Raw genomic sequence first — 27,566 nt, forward strand, 5'->3', positions numbered from 1 at the left:
TTTTAATACATTTAAATGCCTTCTTCACCTCCCGCACATCCCCACCAGCTACTATCAGTGCACAAGAACTTGCTTTCTTCTTCAAGGATAAGTGATAAAATCCAAGATGAAATGTCATGCTTTTCCTCAGCCAGTAACCTGCTCACTTCCTTTCCTGAGTCCATTGGCATTTTCTCCTCATTTGACCCCACAAGGAAGGATGAAGTATCAACTCTCAGCCTCCTACTCCACTATCTCTCCTCTTGATCCTATACCCTTACAAGTCAGTAAAGCTCTGGGGAGTATTCAATGTTTTTTTTTCTCCATGTGCAGCGAATCCAGCCCTCCCTGTCACTCTATTCAATGCCGCAGGGGCTCTCTGCCCCCTGACGGCAAATTTTTATTTGCCACAGGGAGCTGGGGGACGGAGGCAGGCAGGACCGTGATCAGCCAGCCTGCTTCCAAACAGCAGTACAAGTCTACAGACCTGTGAGTGTCAATCCTCTGGTAAAGTGACCAAGGCACCGTCTTTAAACTGTCACCTGCATCTGTGAGGGAATATTCCACCTTTCCATCATCCACCTTCCCCGGGAGGATTACAAAATTTTGAATATCACGACTGTACTTTGGGATCACTCCCCAACGTGTGACTGCCACCTCCGCCCAATTTGTCCAATCTAGGACCCGGTAACTATCTGTTACACTTCTTACCTTCATGCTAAAACGCATTGATATGGCCTTTTTAAATTAATAGTACATGCATGCAATTTATTCAATACTTTTTATCCATTATTTCATGTTTGTCATATATTAATTATTGTTTTTGTAATAAATTGTATTTTGATATACAGAAGGCGCCAACCCTCTTCCAGAAGGCAGCCACCTGTGTATACACACAACACACCATCCCTAGCGCTCAAGTTCTGCTTTATTTCTAGGAAACTCCTCCCTGCCTGCCCCAGAATTTTTGTGGGGGAGAAGGAGGGCTTAAGGGGACACAAGCACAAGATCACTTTCCAGTTCACCTTAAAAAGATGTCGAATGCAAAACGGTGAATCATGGCAAAAATCAGGGCGTTCAGGCCAAAAGCGAACAGTGAACATTGAATAGGGTGAATCACATTTTCAGTGAAAAAGATTCACTGAATGGAGTGAAAACCGCCCGATTCACCGGGAAAAAAAAAAAAAACCCCGGTGAATTGGGAGAATTGAATACTGGCTTCTGTCTCCTGTGCTCATCTCAAACTTAACTAAAATCTGTAATCTCTCTCTCTCTCTCTCTCTCTCTCTCCCTCTTTCTCTCTCTCTCTCTCTCTCTCTCTCTCTTTCTCTTTCTCTCTCTCTCTCTCTCTCTTTTTTTTCCCTCTCTCTCTCTCTTTTTTTTCCTCTCTTTTTCTCTCTCTCTCTCTCTCTCTCTCTCTCTCTCTTTTTCCTCTTTCTCTCTTTTTTTCCTCTCTCTCTCTCTCTTTTTTTTCCTCTCTCTCTTTTTTTCCTCTCTTTTTCTCTCTCTCTCTTTTTTCCTCTCTTTTTCTCTCTCTCTCTCTCTTTTTTCCTCTCTTTTTCTCTCTCTCTCTCTCTCTCTCTTTTTTCCTCTCTTTTTCTCTCTCTCTCTCTCTCTCTCTTTTTTTTTCCTCTCTTTTTCTCTCTCTCTCTCTCTCTCTCTTTTTTTTCCTCTCTCTTTTTTTCCTCTCTTTTTCTCTCTCTTTTTTCCTCTCTTTTTTTTCCTCTCTCTCTTTTTTTCCTCTCTTTTTCTCTCTCTTTTTTCCTCTCTTTTTTTTCCTCTCTCTCTTTTTTTCCTCTCTTTTTCTCTCTCTTTTTTCCTCTCTTTTTTTTCCTCTCTCTCTTTTTTTCCTCTCTTTTTCTCTCTCTCTTTTTTCCTCTCTCTCTCTCGCTCTTTCTCGCTCTCTCGCTCTCCCATTTTCTCTCTCGCTCTCTTGCTCTTTGGCTCTCTCTCGTTTTTTCTCTCGCTCTCTCTTTCTCTCGCTCTCTCTTTCTCGCTCTTTCTCTCACTCGCTCTCTCTTTCTCTCGCTCTCTCTCTCGCTCGCTCTCTTTCGGCCAGATGCACTAAGCTTCAATCCTCAGGGGGAATGCATTCATCGTCAACTTTCCTCTTGCTACAAAATGGAGATTGACAGTGAGCCAGCCAATCAGCTCCTACCTGCTACGGCACAAGCTGTGTTTGAAAAATGTCAGGCAGAAGCTGATTGGGTGGTTTTTTATCACTCTCCATTGTATCACTTTTGAAGCTTAGTGCATCTGGCCCTCTCTCTGGTATCTTTCTCTGTTCAAGCATGCACTTATTACTCCCATTTTGAAAGAACACAATTCTGATCCAAACTGTCTCACTAACTACCATCACTCTCAGCTCCCATGCCTCTCAAAGCTACTTGAGACTTCCCTACACTCGTCTCAGACTTTCTTTTTTTTATTTTTTCAAAATATTTTTATTGAGCCTTAATAAATCAAAATAATAGTACAGTACATCCAACAACGGATGATGACATACAAGTAATGACAATGAGGTTCAAGAACCATTTTGAATGTGATGAATCATGAATCAAAGTACCTGCCCAACAGTTGACCAGGACCGCCGACCCATCCACGGAGAGATCCAGTCAGTATGCGGATAATGAGGATAAGGAAGACAAAAAGTATGGAATAGGAGGAGGGGTGGGGGGAGGAAGTGAAAAATTAAGTATAGATAAGATAGTATTTAGGAACTGAATTGATAGGTGGAGCATTCTATAAAAGTTGGAGGGAATACAATGATGTACTTTGAAAACAGCCTTGGATAGCCTGTTTGGTTCGAGAGGGAAGGGTCTGGATAAATTTGTTCCAGCAGGTAAATAACTTAGGGGTTAGGAGTTCCTTGTGGAGTGAGGTCTCCAGCCAGTCCATGGTGAACAGGAAAAGGAGGCGTGAGGTCGCCATGTCTAATGAGGGAGGTGAGGTCTGTATCCATTGCTGTAAGATGGCTTTTTTGCCTACTGCTAAGAGGAGCACAATCCAATTTTTTTTAACGTTTTTAGGGATATTAGATTGATAGGCGATATGTCCAAATAGCGCCCAGGAGTCAGTGCAGCTAAATGACAATTAAGTATGTTTGTAGCATTTGCCAGAAAGTCTGCACATGAGGGCATTGATAGAGACAATGATATATATCAGCCTCTGGTGTATGGCATTTAAAACAATCCGACCTCTCCGCTGTACCCATCAGATAGCAGAGTTTAGGTGAGAGAGAGCGGCTCTGTGAAAATTTTTATATAGAATTTCTTGGTAGGAGCTGGCCGGAATGAGTTTAAGATTTATTAAGAAGGTGTCTAATATGGCTTCAGAGTCGAGAGAAGAGGACTGCGAAGCCCGCTTATTAAGTGCTGGGAGATCTGTATCAGGATCTAGTTCCGGGCGTATACGACCATATAGTAGAGATAGAATGTGTTTTAGTGCGAATTACCGAGTCTAATGGATTCGTGATGTCCTGAGGCCGTAATTTGGTAAGGATCGATTGTAGGTAATGAGTAGCTTGAAGGTAGGAGAATGCGTGACTAGGTAAGAGATTGAATTGTTGCATCGCCTCCTCGAATGTGGGGTGTTAGAGGTGTTAAGTAAATGTCTTAGACATGAAATTCCAGAGGATTGCCACATCGTGAAAGGTGACCCGGCTTCACCCCTCTGAAACTCCAGGTTTCCAATCAAAGGGAGGGACAGGGAATAAAAATGTTGTATGCCTAAAGACTTTCTTGCACATCTCCAAGCATATATGGTAGAGGATAATAAGGGATTATAAAATTGAGGTAATCTACCGCAAAGCGGAGAATGCAGGTCAGGTTATAGTACTTTTTATAAGGCAAATTGACACCACCTCGTTAAGTTGTCTGCATCAGTTTATAGAGGCTAATTATGGGTCTCTTAAGGCCCCCATACACTAGCCGATTTTGGTCCAATTTCGGCCAGATCAGTCGGATCTGGCCGAAATCGGACCAAAATCGGCTAGTTTTGATGTCCCCTCAGATCCGATGCGCGGTCCCGTGCGCATCGGATCTGCGTCGGGTGGTCAGACCTGCTGCACGTCCGACCACCCGACTTGGGACCTAGTGGGGCGGCGCGGCGGTGGAGGGAGCAGGGGGGGCTGGGGACGCTGCGGGGGACACAGGCGGCATAGAGCCGGGCAGGGGGAGCCGGGAGCTGTCAGTACTGAATAAAAAAAAAAAAAAAAAAGCCCATACAATGAATGGGCGGCCTGTGATTGGCTGAGTGGCTGAGCGCTCTCTCAGCCAGTCAGCAATTGGCTGAGAGAGCGCTCAGCCAATCACAGGCTGCCCATTCATTGTATAGGCTTTTTTTTTTTCTAGCACTGACAGCTCCCGGCTCCCTCTGCCCGGCTCTATGCCGCCTGTGCCCCCTGCAGCTTCCCCAGCCCCCCCTGCTCCCACCAGCAGCCCTGCTCTGTAGCCCCCCCCCCCCCCCTCCTGCTCCCCGGGTTTTTTACATGTGATAAATCGAGACGATTTATCACATGTAAAAAATGGCACATCAAGTGCCAATCTAATCAAGCTCCCCCGGGGAGCAGCCGGGGAAGCTCAGGGGGAAGTCGGGGGCGACTTGTCCTAAGGATGGTGTATGGGGGCCTTTAGAATTCCAACTAAATTTGGAGAGCATAGAATGAAGTGAATATATATCAGACTTAAAAAGCAGAACTGGAGTCATTTGCAGCACATAAAGCAACTTCGGAAAGCTGGCCATTTTAAACAAGTTGCATCTTCCCAACAGATTTAGTGGCAGGTTCTGCCATAGATTAAGCTCAGTTTGAATCTGAAGGATCACCGGAGTAATGTTATACGTATATATGTTATGGGGATGGGGTGGCAAAGCGATGCCCAGATATGTGATATAGGTGGGGGTCAAAAAAGGAGTGATCCAATCTGATCTCACTTGACCATAGATGGCCAGAGCCTCTGACTTATTAAAGTTAATGGAGAAGCCGGCAAATGAGGAGAAGCGTGTAATGATGTCTATGAGGAAGTGGACAGAGTGTTTTGGGTTAGACAAAAAGAGAAGAATGTCATCCGCAAAAGCAATGACCTTTAGTTCTCTACTGTCTATTGTTATACCTGAAAGGTCGGGGGAGGAAGAATGTGCCTAATAAGTGGTTCAAGCGCTAAATTAAAGAGTAAAGGCGAGAGGGGGCAATCTTGCCTTGTACCTCGTTCAAGACAAAAGGACGGAGAAGCAATGCCATTGACCATCACTTGGGCTGTGGGGGAAGTGTACATCACCTGAACTAGCCCCCAGAAAGATCCACCTAAGAGCTGTCGAGAAAGCACATTATGAAGATGTGACCAGGAGATTTTATCGAAAGCCTTCTCGACATCTAAGTTAATAAGTATGTTATTTTGGAGGTTGTGAAGGCGGGTATGTGTTATTGCTGCAATGGCTGCTCGAACGCCCATCACAGACTATCTACCCTTCACAAAGCCTAACAACTGGGCTGGCGAGATCAGGTGAGGCAAATATTTTTGTAGACGGTTAGCCATTAATTTTAGTTTAATATTTTAAAGTCTTGATTTAAGAGGGAGATTGGGCGATAGGAGCCCATTAAGGTAGGGTCCTTGCCTGGTTTCAATAGGACTATAATCCTAGCTTCATTAAATCTGAGTGGCATATCCCCAGTCATTATTAGATGATAGAGTGAGCGCAATTTCTCCTTTCAATAATTTATAGAATTCTGCCCCAAAGCCGTCTGAGCTGGGACTTTTGCTGTTAGGCAGGGATTTAATGGTGTCTAAGACCTCCTCCTCTGTGACCAGGCGATCTAAAAGCTCCCTCTCCTGCCGAGTCAATGTAGGTAGCTCAGTTGCTGCTAGGAATGCCTCACTTTCACACGAGTCAGAGGGTTCCAGAGAGTAGAGGGAGCCATAGAAGTTAGAAAATTTGCTGCAGATGTCATTAGGATCAGTGAGAAGGGTGCCTGAATGATTAATGGCCTTAACCCATGAGCGGGAGGGAGGTCCCTTTATCAGGTTCGCTAAGAGTTTCCCTGACTTGTTGCCAAATCTATGTAGTTTATTACGATAATAATCATGAGAGGATTGGGCCTGTTCAGTAAGGAAGGTGTTGTATATCTTTTTGCAGACAGATATTCCTCTCTATGAGTAGGGGTATCATTCCTCTTAAAAGTGTTGTAGGCTAAGGTCAGTGTAGTACTAAGGGTATTCATTTGGGACGTACATTTTTTCCATTTGGAGTGGGATGTATGACATAATATGGCCCCTATGGACCGCTTTTGAGGCATTCCAAAATATAGAATGATTATCAGCTTAAGCTGAATTATCAGTGACAAAATTAGACCAAGCATGTTTGAGGTGTAAAAGAAAATCCTCAGAGTGGTATAAATGTGCAGGGAATCGCCAGCATTTAGTAAATATTTGAGGCAGTTTTAGTTGTATGGTCAATAATATAGGTGCGTGATCAGATATTATTATCCTATGTATGGACGTATGTGTAACCTTGGGAAGGAGGTGGTCTGAGAGGAAGAGATAGTCGATTCTGGAGTGTGTAGAGTGTGGGTGTGCATAAAATTAAAAGTCTTTCTGTAGAGGGTGAAATATGCGCTTGAGAGCAGAAAAGGGAGAGCAGATTAGATTGAGTATTTGAGATTTACCAACACTTACCCCTGATCTGTCCATGGATGGGCTCACACACTTTCTTAATATCTACAACTTATTGGACTCGCTTATGTCAGGAGTTCGCTCTCAACAGTCCAGATACAGCACTGACTAAAGTAGTAAATGATATTTGTCCACTGCTAAATCTAAAGGCCATTTCTCACTTCTTTTTCTTCTAGATCTCTCGGATGCCTTCAAAACTGTTGACCATTCTCTTATTAAACAAACACTACAATTCTTAGGTCTTCAGAATACAGCCCTTTCTTGGTTCTCCCCTCCCTAATAGCTCTTTCAGTGTTCACTTCTCTGATTCTACCTCCTCTTCGCTACCACTGTCAGTTGGAGTACCACAAGGCTCAGTCTTAGATACTCTGCTTTTCTCAGTCTATACCTACTCTCTTGGCAAACTAATCAACTCTTTCGGTTGTCAGGATCATCTGTATGCTGATGATACTCTTATCTATCTATCCTACCCTGAATTGTCACCATCAGTATTGCTCTGTGTCTCTGAATACCTTTCTGCCATTTCATCTTTGATGTCATCTCGCCACCTTATTTCATTTCAAAACAGAATTATTTCCCACCAGTCAAGAGTAGTTACCAACCTGATATCTCTATCACTGTTGAGAACATGACAATCAATCCTACTCCACAAGCTCGCTACCTATGGGTCCTCCTTTTTATTCTGAACTGTATTTTATTTCTCACATTCAATCTGTCTCTTAATCGTGTTAAAGGCATCTAAAAAACATATCCAAAATGTGTCCATATCTTAAGGTGCGTACACACGGGACAATATGATCGCTGGCAATATATTGCTAGCAATATATTGCTCAGCAATCATATTGCACCGTGTCCCGTTTTCATCTGCGACCAGAGATGGTCGCAGATGAAAATTTAAACACTGCTGGGTGAAGAGGCAGGGGATGTCGCTGGTCGGAGGAGCATGTTCCTTCTGACCAGCGACCATTCAGGGGCTGAAAACGGGAGCGCGCATCCGGCGATTTATCGCTGGTGCACACTCCAATCACTAGTGTCTTGTGTATATACACAGCAATACACAAGACACTGCAAAAACTCTAATCCATGCACTCATTATCTTACGCATTGATTTAAGCAATAGCCTCCTTACCAGTCTTCCTAAGAAAAGACTCTCCACTATGATCCATTTTGAATGTAGCTGCGAGGCTGATCTTCCTAGCTAGACATTCATAATCTGCTGATCTGTCAGTCCTTCCACTGGTTGTCAGCATTTTACCGTATTCAATATAAAATACTTCTACTCACGTACAAGGCCATTAACATGACTACACCATCCTATATCTCTTCACTTATCTCAAAATATATCCCCATCGCAAGATCTACATCTACAGATCCCATTCACAATTGCAGGACTTTCTTCAGTCAGCACCCACCCTAGGGAATGCCCTTCCACGCACATTAAGACTCTCCTTCAGCCTCCAAACTTTCAAGCGTTCCCTGAAAACTCACCTCTTCAGGCAAACTTATCCTATGTCTGAACCCCCACATAACCTCCGGTAGCATTCATTTTTAATTGCATCCCATTAGGTCTGTCTTGCTATTTGGTGGGACTGCCATGCTACTGTATATATTCCTATCCTTATGTACAGTGGCGGAACTCCCGGAGGCAATGGAGTCATTTGCCGCCGGGCGCCTGCCTTAAAGGGGGCACTGGCTCCATTGCCCCCCAAAGCTCTGCTCATTTAGGTACCCAGTGCGCTCGCGATCCCGACCCCCCTCCCCTCCCCTCCAATACCCAGATTGAAGGCAGCGGCGCGCAGCGCACCCGCAAGACCCCCCCCTCCCCCCTCTGTTCCCAGATTGCAGGCAGCAGCGCAGCGTGTCCGCGAGACTCCCCCCCCCCCTGTTCCCAGATTGTGGGCAGCGGCGCAGCGCGTCTGTGAGACTCCTCCCCCCCCATACCCTGATTGTAGGCAGCCCGGGTGGGAGACTCGCAGTCGCAGTCAGTGCAGGACGGGTGCGCCCCAAGGGAGAAACATCCCCACCGCCCGTTCCTCCAACAGGCATCTAATATGCGGCGCACAGGCCTGCCCCCGGACTCCTCCGCTCTCCCACCAGCAGCGCTTCTGCCACTGCCCACAGGGAAGGCCCAGGCTGCAGCCCCTGCAAGGCCACTCTAGGCTCCAGCTCAGCCGGGCCTGAAGCCAAATCGAAGCCTGCACATCGATCAGGACTGTTCAAGAAGCCCAGGAAACCGCAGCCCAGCGAGCCCCCGAGGACATGGAGATTGAAGGACAAGGTACCTGTCACCCCCCTCATCCCTCTCCATCACCTCACACCCAGGTTTTGTGTGGACGGTCCAGAATAGATCAGCACCATGGGACCCTGTGCGGGTCGGTGCAGCCACCCACCTCCCACTCTAGCCCTGAGTGACTGCATCCTCCATTTGCCTGACACCCCTGTCACCCAATCCCTCTCTGCCTGACACCCCTGTCACCCCATCCCTTTCTCTACCTGACACCCCTGTCACCCCATCCCTCTCTCTGCCTGACACCCCATCCTTCTCTCTGCCTGACACCCCTGTCACCACATCCCTCTCTCTCTTTGCCTGACACCCCTGTCACCCCATCCCTCTCTGCCTGACACCCCTGTCACCCCATCCCTCTCTCTGCCTGACACCCCTGTCACCCCATCCCCCTCTCTCTGCCTGACACCCCTGTCACCCCATCCCTCTCTCTCTGCCTGACACCCCTGTCACCCCATCCCTCTCTCTCTGCCTGACACCCCTGTCACCCCATCCCTCTCTCTCTGCCTGACACCCCATCCCTCTCTCTGCCTGACACTCCTTTCACCCCATCCCTCTCTCTGCCTGACACTCCTTTCACCCCATCCCTCTCTCTGCCTGACACTCCTTTCACCCCATCCCTCTCTCTGCCTGACACCCCTGTCACCACATCCCTCTCTGCCTGACACCCCTGTCACCCCACCCCTCTGTCTCTGCCTGACGCACCTGTCACCCCATCCCTCTCTCTGCCTGACGCACCTGTCACCCCATCCCTCTCTGCCTGACACCCCTGTCACCCCATCCCTCTCTGCCTGACACACGTCACCCCACACCTCTCTCTCTGCGTGATACACCTGTCACCCCACCGCTCTCTCTCTGCGTGATACACCTGTCACCCCATCCCTCTCTATGCCTGACTTCCCCTCTCACCCCCTCTCACTTTGTACCTGAACTCTCTGTCTCTATAACCCCCCTCTCTTCTATCCCTTAAATAATCTCATCCCCTTCTCTCTATCCCTGACACCCTCTTGACACTATCTCACTCTCCCCTCTCATTTCCACACTTTATGCTGGCACCCCCCCCCCCCCCCTCTTTCCCTGAGATTATTTCTCTCTGACACCCTTCTTTCTCTCTTTCTCCATGATTCCCTATCTCTCTCTCATTCTACCTCGCTCTCCCTATCTCTCATTCTCCCTCTCTCTAGCTATCTATCAATGGGGGGCACCAACTTTTTTCTTGCCTCCGGGCGACATGGACGAACTTACGCCACTGCTTATGTATCCCTACTATTATCCCTATAGATCTTAAGCTTATGAGCAGGGCCCTCCTACCACTGTCAGTTTACTACCCAGTTTGTTTTATCACTGTTTGTTATTGTAATGCACAATGGAGTTTTATGTGCTGTATAAGAAACTGTTAATAATAACTACTGTTTAATATATTTTTTTCATTGCACTTGGTTGGCATTTGATTGCAGATTATCTTTTGACACATTTATTATTTAAAATGAAAAACATTTACAAATATTGTAAATACAGACCATTTTATTTATTCTAGCATTTTATTATTATTATTATTATTATTATTATTTACCCTTTTTGTTTCGCATTATGTGTTTATTGTCCTCTATTCTGCAGTTGCTGTTATCTGTCTTGGAAGCTCTTAGCAAGGCATTTGAGAAAGCTGGTCATTGTAACTTGCCCAGAATTACACAATGAACCATCTGTACATAGATGTGCATGCTGTGGCGTGCTTATGTCACTATCTGTGACCTTATGCTAAGTCCTGATTAATATCCACAGGCTGAGGTCTGCATGTCTGTCAGTAATGTACTATTGTTCTTTTTGGCTAGGAGGAGCATGCTGTGAAATGTCTAAATCTTACCCAGTGTCTCTTACTGTAAGCAACAACAACTTACAGGTTTCCTTACTTGAAAAATTAAGGCCAGTTTCAAAGCAGAAGCTCAAATTATGACTTTCTGAATTATGTTATGTAGCGTGTAATCTTGGTATCCATTACAGGTCAAGGACACATGAGTGTGTGTATGTATAATCTATCGACGCCCAGTATTAGAGATGCCTTAAAGCGTCCTACACACCTGGCGACTGTGCTGAGTGATCTGAATGGTCAGGGCCAGTGTTCTCCGGTGAGAATCCAGTAATATCCAGCATGCTGGATATTAATTGCCGGGCGATAGCGACGCACAGGACAGCGCATCACTGTGGCCCCTACACATAGGGGGTGATTCTGGTTTAATTGGTCCCCCACAAGTTCACATGGAGGACTGATTTTTCATGACTGCGCATAGTGAGTTTTGCGCATGTGCAGCTGCTGTATGTGAGTGGCCATGGCAAATACATTATTCGCCGGGCACTGGCACACAACGGTGCAGATGATGGGCTTGGGGGTGGCAGGCCCGGGGATTGTTTACGCTTAACATCCATTCGCATGCCTGTGGGGGATCGCGGCGTGTGAGGGTGGGGCAGCAGCATTGCGGGTGGCATCTGGGGGATTCGCAAGGCTGCGAAATTCACATCCTTATGAGTCAACCAGAATAATCTCCATAGAGTAATGTAGGGGCATTTTCTAAGCAATCTGCCCAGATCACAGATCGCTTAGAAAATGCCCTGAAATCGCCCCATATGTAGGCCCAATAAGGATAAGTGCTGTGTGTTTGCAGGAGGGGGTTTTGCAGATGCATCAACATGGTCTGTGTTATAGGAGTGTCACTGTTTTGTTGCTGACGTGTGTGTGTGTGTGTGTGTGTGTGTGTGTGTGTGTGTGTGTGTACATACACACGTTCCTCATTCCACAGGGCTCATGAATGTTTCAGTGATACAACCAAATGTTCCATCTAAAGAAGCACCAGGCAGTATGACAGCACCTATAGGTGCTTGAAGTGGGCATCTTCGTCCTTGTACAGTCCTGTGCATGGATGTATATTGGGGAAGGGCTTCATAGCCATAATTTCCTATAGCTACAGACTGGTGACCAAAGACTCTCAGTTATGCCACTTCTGCATCCCCCTCTAAATCAGGCCCAGTATGGGATCACCACACAAGTGATATTGGTACAACTGCCATTTTGCAGAGGTTATGCGAAAATTGACACAACATTTTGCCAACAATACATGGTTTTAATACATCTCTTTAAATATTCGAGCACAATATATGTGTCTATGTTTTGTTTGTGATTTTAACTTTTTTATTTCACTGTGATTTCCCTAAAAATATTAGAAGGGAATTTGAATAAATTGTATTAAAAGTTAAGTGTTATTACTTTGAAGCGTGCGCCCCAAATAACAGTCCTCTTTTCCATCCGATATGGGATCAGCCATTCCATTGTTTTTGCAGCCCACAGGGTATCATGGAATCAGTATGATTTACCTACAACTGAATTACTGACAATCACTTGACAGATGCTTTTATGCCGACAGGGTGAAAATACCTATGGTCAATATCCCCACACATACATAATACCTGAAATGCCTACAGCAGTGTTTCCCAAACATTTCTGAATCATAGTTAACTGGATTCTAATAAAAAATAAATCCTGTGTGTGTATAGATGGGATGCGTCGGCAGGTCAACCGTAACTAGATATGAGCGGGTTCGGATTTAATCTGATCTCAAAGCAGGATCTTATTGGCTTTCCAAAAAATGTGAGAGCCAATAGCCAATCTGGAAAATCAAAATTGCGATCAGAACCAAGTAAAGCCGAACCCGCTCATCTCCAGTAATAAGGTTGACTGTCAATAGGTCGACTGCTATTGGTCAACAGGCCATATGTCGACATACCTTAGGTCGACATAAAAAGTTTTACATGATTTTTTTTCTTTTCATAATTTACTATCCAACTGGACCTAGTTGCATTATAATAGTGTGCCGAGCGTACTGTCGACCCTATGATCCATACCCTAGTAATGCTTAACCAAATATTCTCTCTGTGAAGCACTGAAGCATTTCTGTGTGACATATAAATAACTGTTAATTCATAAACAATACAGATATAGACCCTGATACAATTACGCAAAGCAATCCAATGTATTCATTTTGTGACAACAGGTACAGTGAGCTCCACTGTGGCAAATACTGCATTGAATGATTACATATTCTCTATTCAGTGCTGTGAGATATCATTGGTGCTGTAATAATGGAATTTATGGGCCAGTATCCAATTGGATAGCCCCAGCAAAGCAATTAACCAATTAACCACTGTCAATGACCGCAGGAATTTGCTGTCCAATTAGCCCTTGTGAACTAGCACTGTAATGTGGATTCTGCAGCCCCAGGAGACCAATTTTTGGCCTATAACGCAATGGTCCGAGAACGTAACCCAGATCCCATGCGTTATCATCTGATAACACCCATTTTAGTACACAATATAAAATTGGATCTTCCCTTATGTGTTGCCTACTCTTCTAAAGCTTTAGTAACATTTATGGCCACAAGGTGGTGCACTTATACTTTTTTAGTTTTGACTTTAAGATGGGTTGTAACCTGACCAACTATAGCAATGGTCAGGGAACCTTTTTCCTTTTTACCCCAAAATATATTTAGATACGCCAACGTTACCCCCTTGATTTTAAAGGAAGGAAATCCTATAATGGTAGTGCACACTGTACCCCCAGAATTTGATAATCTATCCTGTAAGTACAGTACACAGCCTGGCAGCCATTGATGATGATGATGGATGATTACCGTGTGTGTGTGTGGTACAAAATTTGTACCACATACAGCCATACATGGTAATCATCATCCTCATCATTATTTACAGTTTCTTATATAGCACAGCAGATTCCGTTGCGCTTTACAATAGTAGACAGTGATAAGACAAACTGGGTAACAACAGACAGACTTGGAGGTAGGAGAGCCCTGCTGCAAGCTTACAATCATGATCATTAATGGCTGCCAGGCTGTGTATGGTGTAGCCATTGATAATGTGACGTGCAGGTAACTATTAGTGTCAGTATTTCAAAATGATATACAGTAGTGACAGTCTCGACTCCATATTGCTGACCATCAGGCTGATCAGGAAGAGATTCAAAGAGTCTGAAAATCTGTTGATTTGTCTGTTATTTTAAACTCCTCATATGTAAATACACCCCCTAGTGTTCAGTCTAAAGTTAGTCTCCTATTACTATTGTGCTCCAGCTCCTTGCTAATAAAAGTAAGGAGGTATTGCATTACTATACAGCAAAAATTTAGTATGGTCTATGGCAGGTATTCCCAACCACGGTCCTCAAGGCCCACCAACAGTGCAGATTTTAGTGATATCCAGGCTTCAGCACAGATGGTTTAATCAGAATCCCTCAGATACTAATTAAGTCACCTGTGCTAAAGCCTGGATATCTACAAAACCTGCACTGTTGGTGTGCCTTGAGGACCGTGGTAGGAAATGCCTGATCTATGGTCATCAGATAGACTTGTGTCTTACAACATCACTGCTATGTACTGTAAGCCCTATTTTGTACATGTCCTTTTTTAAAGCATTGATCTCTGCTTTCTTTGCAGTACATTCATTCAGCGGGAATAATCCACAGGGTAAGTAATTTAAATATTTGATTACCTTACCTTATTATGGTGCTGCTTTATGGAAAGAGAGATGTGTGTTCCTATATTACTGTTGTATTCTTATTGTGGTTGTGGATCGTTTTATCGACCACACTTAGGTCGACACCGTTGGGTCGACATGCAACTAGGTCGACATGGTTTTAGGTCGACAAAGTGTGAGGTCGACTTGGGTTTTTTCACAGTTTTTTTTACCCGAATGTCGACACAGTTGACATGGACACAGTTGGAAGTCAACCACGGCCCCTCGCTGAGCTCGGCACACTATTTTATTCTCCCACCACGCCCTAGTGGATGGTAAGGCAAGACATACCGCCAGTCGGCACATGTCGGCTCAAAAAACAGTGAAAAAACCCATGTCGACCTAGACACCTGTCGACCTTCAACCACGTCGACCTAGTTGCATGTTGACCGAATGGTGTCGACTTGATGAGATTCGACCTAAGTGTGGTCGATAATACGACCGTATACCCTTATTGTAGGGTACCCTGCAAATTGGCTGTTCATTTCTGTGTCTTTTGCCTAATATGACATGTTTTGCCTGTAATTGCCCCATATTAACTTTAAGGAAAGACGTTACCCTTAACAAGTTACAAGATAACCTACATTCAGATTGAAAATGAATGTTCAGGGTAGGTTTGCATCTAATTTATTAATTCCTACTAGGTTGCACAGATGGCTATTTTAGGATCCACTTTTATTTGCAGGTCACATGCATGTATGCTAAGCTGAAATGAAATGATCCATTTGCAGAATCCTGACTCCTGTCGTATTAGCGTTCTAAAGCATAACAGCCAGGAATGTTATAAATGCATCATTTTCATTCAGATATCACTCTATGTACTCGTAACTTGTGAAGAACCACTGCCTTTAAAATAGCTGACTAACAACAGACAGGCACTTATAAAACCATTACTTTGCTTACAAATACTGCTCAATCTTATAAATCCTTAGTTTTGAGATTGTGCAGACCTGAATGCCATATGTGTCTTTCTCCGGTATGTGTTTGTTTTAGAATTGTTATGATCAGTACTGTCATCCTTTCTCCTATTCATGGCAGCTATTATCATTGCTGGGTTTCATGAATTTAGATTTAATTAAGGTTGTAATGGAACCTGCTTGCCAACCCGTGTGGGTGGATGATGGGGGCACAGGTAGTTTCATTTTGTTCACTAGTTCGTTTAAGATTGGGAAGAATATTGCCCAGGACCCATTCTCCAATGAGCTTGCCTATTCTGTCTAAATGCCCCATAGATTGTAAGCTTGCGAGCAAGGCCCTCCTACCTTTTGACTTGACTGTCTGTAAATACCCTGTTTGTTGTATAACTGTCTCCTTTTGTAAAGCGCAACGAAATATGCTGAGCTATATAAGAAGCTGTTAATAAATAAATAAAATAAAGTGTGTATTGGATGACAAGCAGTAATGACACTACTGAGAAATACTGTGAACCAGTCATATTTTTATTTATTTTGGCATACTTGGAACAAATTCAATTTATGAAGTTTTTGGTAATATTTATATTTAATCAAATGTTACCTATATTTTTACCTCAGGACCTAAAGCCTGGAAACCTTGCTGTGAATGAAGATTGTGAGCTAAAGGTATGGTACAATGGATAAGTTATGATTAATGCTGGCCATACATTCATGAATAGCAGAGGTCTGCAATATGGAGAAATGAAGTAGCGCTTACCAATGCGAAATAATCAAAGTAAAAAACATTTAATTGCATATATAATAGACATAATTCTTATACACATTAGAACAATAAAATGGTACCATAAAATATGGGGGGAATAAAACCTCTCAAAAAGGCCCTCAATGAAATGCCAATGTAATTGGAATAAAGATGGATAGGATCCGCTCCTATTTGTGCCGTCTAGATACAGTCCCGAATGGAACGATGAAGTCCTTTTGGACTGGGGATGTTAGGGGTTTTCCACTGGATTCGATAGTACACAAAAGATGAAGGTATAGTTACCACTGTGTATCCCTTGGGAAATTTTTATCCATATAGGACTGCTGTAGCAAGCTGTTTTCTCCGTTTGAAGGGAGGAGGTAGATGAAATTTCCTCCTGGGTAGGAATCACGATGGATGTGGAAAAACAAGGTGGCAGTGTCCCGGACAAAAGATTTTCCAACAATGGGGATTGGAGACGGCTGGTAGGATCCTGATGCATGCAAAATAACGATGGCAGTGAGGGGCTGTGAGAGGGAGCAGCTTCCAACGCGTTTCACTGCCTCTAGGGGCAGCTTTTTCAAGGATATGCTGCTCTTTGTGCAATGGGGGTATTTATACCTGCATTTAATTATCTAACATGATGCACCTGTGTGCTAAAAAACATCTCATTGGTTATTACAAATATAATTTTCGTTTTTAAAGAACAATAGAAGGCAACAAAACGAAAAAGCAATATCTCGATAGTATTTTGATATTAAAATAACAGATATTGACCCAAACATAGAAAGGACACATTAAATCAAGGAGATGTGTCCCTTCTATGTTTGGGTCAATATCTGTTATTTTAATATCAAAATACTATCGAGATATTGCTTTTTCGTTTTGTTGCCTTCTATTGTTCTTTAAAAACGAAAATTATATTTGTAATAACCAATGAGATGTTTTTTAGCACACAGGTGCATCATGTTAGATAATTAAATGCAGGTATAAATACCCCCATTGCACAAAGAGCAGCATATCCTTGAAAAAGCTGCCCCTAGAGGCAGTGAAACGCGTTGGAAGCTGCTCCCTCTCACAGCCCCTCACTGCCATCGTTATTTTGCATGCATCAGGATCCTACCAGCCGTCTCCAATCCCCATTGTTGGAAAATCTTTTGTCCGGGACACTGCCACCTTGTTTTTCCACATCCATCGTGATTCCTACCCAGAAGGAAATTTCATCTACCTCCTCCCTTCAAACGGAGAAAACAGCTTGCTACAGCAGTCCTATATGGATACACAGTGGTAACTATACCTTCATCTTTTGTGTACTATCGAATCCAGTGGAAAACCCCTAACATCCCCAGTCCAAAAGGACTTCATCGTTCCATTCGGGACTGTATCTAGACGGCACAAATAGGAGCGGATCCTATCCATCTTTATTCCAATTACATTGGCATTTCATTGAGGGCCTTTTTGAGAGGTTTTATTCCCCCCATATTTTATGGTACCATTTTATTGTTCTAATGTGTATAAGAATTATGTCTATTATATATGCAATTAAATGTTTTTTACTTTGATTATTTCTCATTGGTAAGCGCTACTTCATTTCTCCATTGTCTCTCCTCTTTTTTAGGGACCTACTCAGTCCCTTTAAGTAGCAGCTTTTTTGACACTCACCCCATATACAGCGCCCTCAGACTACCCTAGGGCAGTCTTTCTTGTTTCGAGGTCTGCAATATGCCTGATATCCTGGTCAGCATGGCCTGCAAATGGCCACATTGTTTGAAAATGTATCTATTCCAAAATCAATGGAAACCATTTTGTTCAAGTTGGTAATGGAGGTCTGGTATGTGGTCTTGATCACTACTTTTTAGAGCTCTGATGTGTACTCTTGGGTGGGTAAATTAATGTAATATTACACGGTCAGAAAGGAAACTATAATTGAAAAAATGTATGTAATCCCATCACCAACCAACCAACAGAATCAAAAGATTAATTGTTTTTAGAAGGCAGTCGTAACCCTTACAATATTCATTTATGAATATTAAAATAACGTTACTGGGACCCTTTTTTTGTGTTTTTTTTGTGTGCATCTTTTTAGTTGGAAAAAGCATTATACTTATTCTCTCTCTCTCCCTCTCCCTCCCCTTTATTACTCTCCAGCGCCCATACACTAGTAAGATTTATCTTCAGATCTGGTTGGAACAAAAACATGGTTATGGATGAGTGACAGTTTGTCAGTTTTCCAGCATTTCCAAGCAAATGGTCAACTGTCATTTGTTCTCATCCATAACAATGTTTTTGTTCCAACCAGCCAGATCTGAAGATAAATCTGCATGTGTATGGCCACCTTATATGTCGCTAGTTAACTGAATACATTTCATTCAGTGATGGAGTTAGCGACCTGTAGTAACATCAGGAAGCATTTTAAATAAGTATTATAAGTGCTAACAAACAATTATGACAACTATGTAGGAGGAAGTTGGAGGCTGCTAAATGAGGGCTTGGCTGGCCGTTTGCAGCACTAGGGCCACCTGTCCACCAGCACTGGTAAAAGGGTTTAGGCACAGAGGGCAAGAACATTCTATTTAGGTTAGGCAATTTCCCGGTGTCTAGATCGCCCAAAGAGAGCCCATACACATGCAGAGATGTGTGCTAAGCAATTTTACTTACAGTAAGCAAAGAAAAGTGGTTCATAACTGTTAAAGTCCATCAAACACAAAGATGGCTGCTGCCCAATCACTTTTGAGTCTACTGTTGAATTCCTGGCTGCATTCTGAAAAGTGGTTCCATCCTCTATATTAAATTAAAAACTAAAAGGTTTATGTCCTCAAACCAGATGTAAAAGTCTGTGGCATTACTTGAGCTGTATATTAGGGATAGTTACTTTACTTATGCTACTTATCCAATGTCTGCAAACCAGTGCTATCTGTGTCTTGTGATTATCAGCTGAGATTATGTAATGTAATGTTCTTTTTCATTAAGTCTTTTATAAGTTACATTGGCTTGTAATAAAATAATTTAACTGCACTCTGATCCACTTGGGTTACAGTAACTCATTCAACGTGATTGAATAGTAAACCAAATCTAATGTTGCTTTGCATGATGTCTGCTAATTGGATAACATAACCCCTCCTAAAATGGAGTGATCTATTGTGAGATTACATTATGTTGTGTAGAAATATACAGCATCTTTCAATATAATAAATACAATTATATTTTGTTATGGATAATTACTGTGGACTTTTATAATGGAGGTAGAACTCCTAAAGAAGCTTGACTGCCTTGCAACATACTGTATGCCTAATGTGTTCCTATTATAGCCTTATACTTAAGACTGTTCAGTTCTCCTTCCCACACATCACTGCTGGCTGGTATCTTAATAATTACCATTCACATATGTTCTCACAGATTCTGGATTTTGGACTGGCGAGGCACACAGACAGTGAGATGACAGGTTATGTGGTGACCAGATGGTACCGAGCCCCAGAAGTTATTCTCAATTGGATGCATTATACACAGACAGGTATGGAGGTTTGGCTTGTTTCCAACTAGAATAGTTGACATATTGGTTGTGTTCTTTGAAATGTGCTTTTCTCCTGTTTACACAAAGGCGAGTAAACACTGTAAATGTTATTCTTCCTTCTAGCCATTACAGAACATGATCTGTACTTGCTCTGGTTATTCTGTATCTTGGATCACAGACGAAGCTGCTTACACATTGATGACACCACATAAATTCAGTAGTTCATACAATAATAATATGAAAGTCAATGATTTAATCACCATTTAATACTAGTGCTATTATCGCTTACTGGTTTAGATGTCAGCTGAACCGACTAAGAACTCCCGCAGCAAGAAAAAATGCATATATTTTGCTATGTTCTACATTTGCTTGGATTAAATCCTCAGATATAAAAATTAGGTACTTATGTAGTAACTGGGCTGCCGATTTCTAAATCGGGTCGGATCGGGAGATCGCATCGCATCGCATGCGACCATGCGATTCGATGCGATGCGATGCGATGCGATGACCCGATTTTTCCATAGGAATCAATGTTAAAATGGACTGAGTCCATTTTAACATGGAATTCAATGGGAAAAATGGGTCCTTTTCATACCCCTACTATCCAAGTGGGCATGGAGTTGGATATAAACCTGTGGCGAGCGTAGCGAGCCACCGAGCCCGAAGCGTGGCGAGCGAAGCGAGCCCCGCGAGGGGACGAATACCGTCCCCTCGCGGGGCTCGCTTCGCTCGCCACGCTTCGGGCTCGGTGGCTCGCTACGCTCGCCACAGGTTTATATCCAACTCCATGCCCACTTGGATAGTAGGGGTATGAAAAGGACCCATTTTTCCATAGGAATCATTTTAACATTGATTCCTATGGAAAAATCGGGTCATCGCATCCGATATCGGATGCGATGCGATGCGATGCGATGCGATATCGCATCGCATCGCATCTGATTGTATGCCTTAACTTAAGGCATACAATCAAAAAATCGGCAGCCCAGTTACTACATAAGTACCAAAAATTATACTTTTAATTTAAAAAAAAAATCATACAACTATGGCAGGTATTCAATGCTGTGGGCGAGTGGTGACAGCGAGCAGAGCTTCCTGCTCGCTGTCACCACTCACCCTGACAGTATTCAACGCACCCCACTCATACGCCAATTTCCCCTCGCTCCATTTTTTAAGCGTATGCGGCTCCTGAACCAGCGAGACTCGCGGCTAAATACAGCGAGTTTCCTGCATTAGCCGCGGGTCTCGCTGTTTTGGGGAATTCTCGCCATCCTGTGACGCGAGGATTTCCCCGGAACGTTGAATAGAGCGAGCGGCCGGCGCGGGGGTTAAACAGCGCGGATCGCTGGTTTTCTGCAATCCTCGCTGTTTAACCCCCTCGCTGGCCGCTCGCTGCGGCATTGAATACACCCCTATATATCCACATATATATGGAAAATCAAACTATTTGTTCCTATAAAGCTGCTACTTCTGTCACTGGAAAAAAAAACAGTGACCCTTGTATATGCACACTTTTATTTTATTTTTTAAATTACATTTTTATTTTATGCTCCTTGATTAATAGGTAAGAGGCTTTAACTTTCCACTTAATTTGGGACCCTAAAATGGGATTTGGGCACCACAATGCATACCCTCACACACACTGGCGGAAGAACAGACGTGCACATAAAGGTTTCTTTAAATGCATCAGGGTCACACTTCGTGCTCAAGATAATTATCTCTGTCCCCCAGGTTTCAGCACTTTTGGATGATAGCATACCGTACTCAATATTTTACAGACTGGAACTCTCACATACAGGTATCTTTAATTAGCGTTGACCTATCGGCCTCCTCATTACGTAATACTCTGGTACTGGAAGAGCAGTGAATGACTGTGTGGTGGTCCTCAATTTGTGGCCAGACAGAAGGAAATTGCTACTTGGACTTTTTTGTATTTCGTTTATAGAATTAGTGAGTTTAAAGCCAGAGATGGGGAATTAGAAGGCTGATACTTGTTCCATAATGTAGACATTTTGGTGCCCTGTGCTAGAAAGGGATAGATGGATTGGTGCTAAAAAGGCATAGGAGACATACTACCAAACAACGGTGGTGAGTGTCAAAAGGGATGATGATGGAAAGTATAGGGATCCAATGACTACTCCCTATTTTTGACATTCAAAGGCATAGCATTCCAATATCCTCAAAATAAGTGTTATTAAGGTGAAAGTCTTACCAGAAAGCGGTGGTTAGTGTCAGGAGGCATGGTAACAAAATAGGGAATCTGCAGTCTCTCTCTATTTCCTCTCCTGAAAGACCTCCTCTGCCGATCACAGCCTAAGGACGGAGACTGGTCGCCAGCAACGGTGGTACAAAGAAGTCTGGTCAGCAGCAGGTGCCCAGGGTGGAAAACACAGTTGGATCAAGTGGTGGACAAAATGTCTGCAAGTATAGCATGGAGCTGCCTTAACTAGTTTCTATGCTCAAATTGACAGCAGTTTCATCAGAAGGTCTGGATTGGTTACAGTGCGGGATATAGAGCAGGTTGTATATATAGTGTAGGTTGAATACAGTATGGGTCAGATACACCAGTACGCTTACTGTGAAAGGGTGTCGGCAGTGCAGGGGTGCTGTGCCGATGGTGTACTTGAGGGTGAAAGCAGTGTCGGCATTAAGTGGTGGTTGTGTCAGCAGTGCCATTTGCATCCTTACTGCAGGGGGTGGCTGTGTTGGCAGCATAGGCAATGCGGGAGAGTTGGCAGCATGCAGGTACCAGTGGTGTAGTCTTCAGTGCAAGGAGGGGAGGGTGGTGCCATCAGCTGCTGAGGAGAGAGAGAGGCCCAAGTGTAGGTAAGCGCAGGGAACAGGCAGCGGCAGCCACAGATTTCAGAAGTCCCATTGAGATCTATGGGAATCATGCCAATCAGCAGCCGCCCATTGATTTCAGTGGGATTTTTTAACTATGCAGCCCTCTCGCCACTGTCATTGTCTATTTCCTGCACTTCACTTCTCCTGGGTGCTGCTCTCTCTGTCACAGCAGGATGCAGAGCGGGAGAACGCCTCTCCTGCCCGGTGCTAACCGCTCTGCAGATTAGGTATGTGTCAGCGGGTGCACCCACAATGCGCTGTTGGCAAGGCACTACTGGCACACACCTAGTTATGGTCCTGGCTACTAGAGTTACACACATTACATTAGTAAGCCATTGCTATACAGGGTATATGTTACACTGCGGAATAGAGCGCAGTGATTCACAAAATTTAGTAAATAACACATATAACCTTTATTTAGCTGAAAGGAGGCGATTTAAATGTAACTATTTTATTTGTTTAAATAAATATAATTATTAGACATACAATTGTTTAGACTAAAGGATCCCTACTCTTACACTATAGGTTGGATGAGTCAGTAGAGCCAATCCACATTCAGCACCTAACTATTCTATTGGTTGAGGGTAACCCCAGCATCTAGCTTTACTGATTAACCCACACTAATGCACAGTAACATATCACTGTTATTCATAAAGCAAACCTGCTTGTTTGATGATATCCTGTATTATGACCTGAAATGGTAGTGCACATCCTTTGTTGTTCATGCTTTCGGGTCCCACAGTGCTAACACTGGGGTTGTTGGCGGTTCCAGAGGACTGGGCACCAATTCTCCAAAGCTTTAGGCTTCCCAGCATGCCTGGCTCCTCTCCCTTATAACCCTGATTTCATGCTAGGTTACTCAGTTTTTGTTAGTGCCTGCTGGAAGATGGTGCATCAGTACCTTTCTCCTGGGATTGCCTGGAGCAATCCCAAGCTTTTTACTTCTTATTTTTCTATTTTTTGCACTGAGCAGGTAGCGCTGGTAGTCAGCTGACCTGCAATTCCTTCCCCCAGCTTTAGGCTGCAGATTCACGCCCTCAGCTCCCTCAGATTCCCTCAAATTCCGTAACGTCCCATTCAATGGCCATATATCGCACAGGAAACAGTTTACGCCCCTTTCAGACCGCACATATTAACCGGTATATTGCCGTTTTTTTACCGTTTCAAAACGGTAATATGTGCAGTCTGAAAGGTCCAGAGTGAATTTACCGTTTTAAAACGGTAAAAAAGCAGGGTCCTACCCATTTCAGACCTGTTTTTTTTAGCTATCTGAACGGGTCTGAAACGGTACGCAGGCAGCAGTGAGCACTATTGGTCCCCAGCGCCGTGCATATTAATGAGCTGGCCACTCATTACATATGTGCATATGTAATGAGCGGCCAGCTCATTAAATATGCACGGCGCTGGCTCAGAGAGGACAAGCTAATGCTCTGTGTACCCTGCCTCAGGTACTGGGGGATGAGGGGGGTATTATCCCTCCCCCCATTTACCTCCAGCAGCCAGCGAGTGTCAGCAGATCCCTCATTCCTCTCTCTGCTATTGGCCTGAGTATGCTCACTCCGTGAGTGCACCTCCCTCTCCCATGCTGGTTGTCAGGCTCCCCGTGTAACGTGTTACCGCCGGCCAGGTCACTTCTCTGCACGGATCTCCTGCAGTATCCCCCTGCACCAGACAGAGACTTCAAAGAGTGGGGGGCACAGCAGCACAGAACTGTTGCTTTCACACCGCAAACTTGCTTTAGACCAGGTATTTACATGCCATGTGAAAGGGGTTAAACTTGCTCTGACCCCGTTTAAAAAAAAAAAAAAAAAATGTTTTAAATACCTGGTCTAAGCAGGTTTTGCGGTGTAAAAGTAGCATTATTGGCGTTACTGACCTGAATAATGGTCCCTATCTTCACGTAACAGGTTATTTTGGATATGGATTCTCCCCAATCAGGATACCAGAGATTGCGATTTCCTTCCAAAAGTTTATTCCACAAACACGTATAAAATCCAAAGCGCGGTAAAAAATTAATAACAATAAAAATTGGGAGCTTTTACCATTTAGAACCAACACACGACATTCCAATTCTTCTCACCCGGGATGAGCATGAATTGCAGTTGTTACTCAAATAGCAAAAATGTATATTGGTCATCCCTGGCACTGGCGTCCCTAAACACCAACGCGTTTCTGACAGTAAGGTCCTTCCTCAGGGTGTAATAACATTGTGGCCATTTGGGGTTTATATACCCAGAAAGGAGTTTGTTTGAGGGAGGGGTTAACCTCTCCTCACTAGGTGGGTATAAAACCCGGCATTCAGTCATTTTATAAAAATGCATATATAAACTTTACATTAAAAAAAGTCTAATAATAAAAACATTGAGTAAAACTCTCCTGTAAAAGTCGCCTGCTGACAGGTTTTTACTGCACTCACTGTCCTACCCTGCCTCTGGCTCATGGTGTAATTGACATAGTGCCATTTACAGTAGTTTGTACTTTGTGTTGTACTGTTATGTCTACTGTGTGTGACTGCTTGTGCTGATTTACTGTACTGCATTTCTCCTGTGTATATTCTACTATCGCTGTGTTCATCTGAGACCAGGTGTACTGGGGGAGCGGTATTATTTAGTCACACAGTGCGGGTCACTCACAGGGCATAGAGCTTCACATGTGGCCAGTTCCTATATTGTAGCTGGCATATTTAGTAAACCGGAATGCCAACAAGCAGATTCCCCACTACTGTGTTCATGTACTTCATGCACAGTGGGACTATCTGATCAGGACATTGTGCATGATGGCCTTTGCGCTAATTGTCACATTCCTGTAGGCAACTCATCTGCGCCCAGCAGGAGCCTCCATGAGCGGCCTTGACCCAGTTATTGTGTACATTGGTGGTCTGTCTGACACCCGTCGCAGGTCCAGCACCCACTGCCCCTCCCCCACCCCCCAACAGTTGCGAAAATTTCCCACCGTGGGTGGATTGACTACTACGATGCAATCATTGACTCTGGCTTATCAAGAGATACCCTCAGCTACTGCGCATGGTTCAAAATGGCCTAAACTAATCTAGTCCTCTCAGTCAACTTTAATGATGGACGCTACTGAGTCGTCCAGGGGGAGGCCGAGGATGATGAGGCAGAGACCTGAAGGGGAACCTAGGACAGAAGAGGATAGATCTACTGTGGTAAATGTTACTGAACTTATAACCACAATACGGGCTGTGCTCCTGTTTGAAGAAGATGAGCCGGCACCTGTAGCAAAAAGAGTAGATGTGTTTTAATCACGTAAAGTGGTTAGATCTAAGTTTCCACACTCTGTCACCTTATGGATGTCAGAACGGAAATCTGGAAAACCCCAGGGAAGAAACACCCAGTGACTAAAAGGGTAGTGTCCAGGTGTCATCTCGCAGTAGAGAATTGCAAGCTATGGGAGAATTCACAGCTGGTGGACTCGCATGTGACTCACCTGGTTAAACCCTTTGTTTTACCTGTCACTTTTGCAGCTTCTCTTAAGGACATGACTGACCGACTTTTGGAACATTGTCTAAGGTCAGGATTTAGCCTAACCGGTGCGGTTAATAGGCCTACTATTGCAGCATCTTGGGCAGCAAGAGCAGTGCATTGAAGCTGAGCTACTGGAGGATGTGTCAGAGGAATGCAATATGTGTATGTCACATGTTTACTGGACATGGGACACCATTCTCTACCTGGTCGTCCCAAACCACATCTGAAGGATTGGAACTGCAGCTATCCATTCAGCTTACCCAGTTATACCGGATATATACCAGACAACAACTGTTCTACACAATCACCCATCTGGCACAAGCCATCTGGTAAATCATTGCTGCTTATATTAGAGACTAACCCCATCCAGTTATTCATGATCCTAGATATAGGAGTACCTCTAGTGTCAATAAGGGTTTATCTATTATTGGTGTTTATGTACTAATAATTTTATTCTGTGTATGATACACCTATATTAAAAACTTTTTTAACTTGTAAGAAACCGTCATATTTTAATTCTTTGAGAAACAAAGCCTGCGCTGGTATAATTTCAGGGACTGACTATCCCTTCACCAGCCACAGTTAGCAGCGCACCTTATGACCAGCCATGTTAAGGAGGCCATTGCATACATCACTGAGGCCATGATGGGATGCTGGTCAATTGGCAGCCAAGACCTCAGCGCTCTCGGTACTAGCTAGACATATGCTCTGTTTACGTTCGTGGAAGGTGGACACAGAAGCCAAGTGTGTTTTAGAGGTGTTACCTTTCTCAGGGAAAGTCTATGGGGAGGAGTTAAATAAGATTTTAGCCATCTAAACTATTATTCACCAGGCAAAAAGTACTACTTTTTGCTCCTTTTGTCCCTCTGGAAAAAGTAAGGGTCAGGTGCCAGTCCGGCAAAGTCATCCAAGTCTCTGCATCCCTGGGCAGTTAGACAGACTGGTCACGCCTAAACCTGACAAACCCGCCACCTGATGGGGCAGGCCTCCCTCTGAGGACCCCAGGGAGGGAGGCAGACTTCTTTTACGCACAGGAATCGCTCAGGACTACGTCCGATGCCTGAGTGAGAGAAGTTGACCCATGGGTATGTTGCGTCCTTCAAGGGACGTCCCCCTCAACAGTTCTTCCCCCTCAACAGTTCTTCCCGACAACCCTTCCAAACGATCCACATAAGAATGCTTGCTTAAAACAGGTATTGGAATCTTTACTACAGTCCAGTGTGGTTATACCAGTGCCTCCACACCAGCGAGGTCAGGGGTATTACTCAACCCTATTCGTGATGCCCAAACCGAATGGGTCATACACTCCCATACTGAACTTAAAATATCGAAACAAATTTCTGAAGGTGTCAAAATTTTGTATGGAAACTGAGAATCATTGTGTTGTCAATGGAAACAGGGGCTTACATGGTGTCCTTAGATATCCAAGATGCATAGCTGCATATCCCCATTGCTCAGTCACATAAGTGGTTTCACCAATTTGCCATACTTACTCAGCATTAGCAGTTTCAGGCAACTGACTCATTTTGTTGTCCTAGGGCAACAAAACATGTCTGTTGGCTCATTGGGAC

At 44.0% G+C, this 27,566-nt stretch overlaps 1 protein-coding gene across 2 annotated transcripts in view; it reads left to right on the top strand.

Annotated features, from left to right (window-relative positions):
* The window catches only part of MAPK12 (mitogen-activated protein kinase 12), a 118,858-nt gene that overhangs the window by 41,740 nt on the left and 49,552 nt on the right, over window positions 1-27,566 (top strand). For both annotated transcript variants that reach the window (XM_083182869.1, XM_083182870.1), the window contains exons 5-7: window positions 14,424-14,453; window positions 16,035-16,082; window positions 19,555-19,669. In XM_083182869.1, the coding sequence (XP_083038995.1) occupies window positions 14,424-14,453; window positions 16,035-16,082; window positions 19,555-19,669 (193 nt within the window). The remainder of the gene's footprint in view (window positions 1-14,423; window positions 14,454-16,034; window positions 16,083-19,554; window positions 19,670-27,566) is intronic.

This window comes from Crinia signifera, chromosome 4 (genome assembly GCF_055691185.1).
Source record: "Crinia signifera chromosome 4, ASM5569118v1, whole genome shotgun sequence".
In the NCBI taxonomy this organism is placed as follows: domain Eukaryota; kingdom Metazoa; phylum Chordata; class Amphibia; order Anura; family Myobatrachidae; genus Crinia; species Crinia signifera.